This window comes from Branchiostoma floridae, chromosome 18, assembly GCF_000003815.2.
Source record: "Branchiostoma floridae strain S238N-H82 chromosome 18, Bfl_VNyyK, whole genome shotgun sequence".
Taxonomy (NCBI): Eukaryota; Metazoa; Chordata; class Leptocardii; order Amphioxiformes; family Branchiostomatidae; genus Branchiostoma; species Branchiostoma floridae.
Genome location: NC_049996.1, coordinates 18,157,340 through 18,158,828, shown reverse-complemented (window position 1 = coordinate 18,158,828; position 1,489 = coordinate 18,157,340). Strand labels below are relative to the sequence as shown.

At 47.1% G+C, this 1,489-nt stretch overlaps 1 protein-coding gene across 1 annotated transcript in view; it reads right to left on the bottom strand.

The window, feature by feature from the left end:
* Nucleotides 1–1,108, bottom strand: part of LOC118405539 (cytochrome P450 2U1-like) — an 8,607-nt gene extending 7,499 nt beyond the window's left edge. The window contains exon 1 of the mRNA XM_035805044.1: nucleotides 662–1,108. Coding sequence (XP_035660937.1) covers nucleotides 662–1,073 — 412 coding nt within the window. The 5' untranslated portion in view covers nucleotides 1,074–1,108. The remainder of the gene's footprint in view (nucleotides 1–661) is intronic.
* Nucleotides 1,109–1,489: the final 381 nt, after the last annotated feature.

Here is a 1,489-nt window from a genome sequence, read left to right as displayed (position 1 = left end):
GACGTTCTCGCCAACACCAGGCCGGAGCATCAGACGCATGTGCCGTTGCTTGTATTCTACCACGGTGTCCAGGGGCAGCTCCTCCATTGCCGGCACTGTAGCCTTATACAGCAGCCTTATATACTCTTCTTCCACCGCCCTTTACTTCCCCAACCGAAGTCAGGTACGCATTTTACATGGGGGGCCTTTCCCAAGGAAAGGAATGTGAGAAATCGAACCCATGTCCACTACCCTAGCCACTTAGCCATTTGACGCCACGACAAGCATAACAATGGTACATCAAAAGCAAACCAATTCGGTTCTCTTATGCAGCATTTATGGTTTGTGGTATGAAATACACATTCATTTCTTTGTAGTAGCCCAGTCGTGCTATTAATTAATCCCTCAGATACGTTCAGTGAGATCCACGAGAATCGTCTAGATCTGCACGAGCATCTCAGTACAAGAGCCGTTTTATTCGTGGCCCATGTATCACTGTTCCTTCTTGGAAAACAAAGAATCTTGCCCTTAGGGCACGGAGAAACAGTTGACATAGTTGCCCCAATTCTTCACAACACTAAACTATCTTATATATCTTAACATACTACCAGTTGGTTTGTGTATAAAAGAAAGAATCTTTGCCCTTCTGCGGAGGAAAATCTAATAGGGAAAGAATAGTCACCTTTTCCGCAACCAACAATCGCGTCGAGCAGGTAGTTTGGCGGCCTGGACGCGAACAGCTCGGACCTGTCCACGAGCGCGTCCTTGACGGCAGTGTAACCGTTCAGAACCACCACATCTTCCATCCCCATCCTGACGGTGAAGACGTCCCCGTACTGCCGCCTCCACGCCGTCAGTTTTAGAGGGGGTTCTCGGCCCAAGGCGAGGAGGTGCCCGAGAACGGGCACGCGTCCTGCCGGGTAGGGAGGCAGGTTTTTGTGGCGTTTCAAGAGAACATATGCCAAGAGGAAGACCACACAGAAGACGAGAAAGGTTTGTATAGTCAGTCCAGAGATTTGAAAAATTTCCCAGACGAGCTCAGCTATCCAGCTGACAATTACGGCCATTTTTTTTTCAAAGAATGCAGACAACATTTTTTGCGCGTGCGCAGCACAATTGTTGACGGGGTCGTCCGACAACTCCTCGTAGCTTAAAGGAACTGGTTCGATACTTACCTATGTATGTATGTATGTATGTCAACTTACCTACTAGTTGGGAAACTAGGGCAAACTATATTCCTTCCGTGACGTAAATGCTGGACAAAGGTAAACAAACCCTTTTATTCTTATGCCGATGCGACAATGTGAAGTTATCCAGCTGGACCGCACCGGTATAGGATTTTGGGATTCCGTGCAATTAATAGAATCGTGCGGTGATCCGTTGTGCAATTAACTGGATTCTTCTTGTTGTTGCATTGCCATATATATGTATATCAGTGTCTACACCGAATGTAAGTAATGAAAACGACATGTCTGCAACACTAAAGACAGCGAGGTCCGGGGCGTTCTAT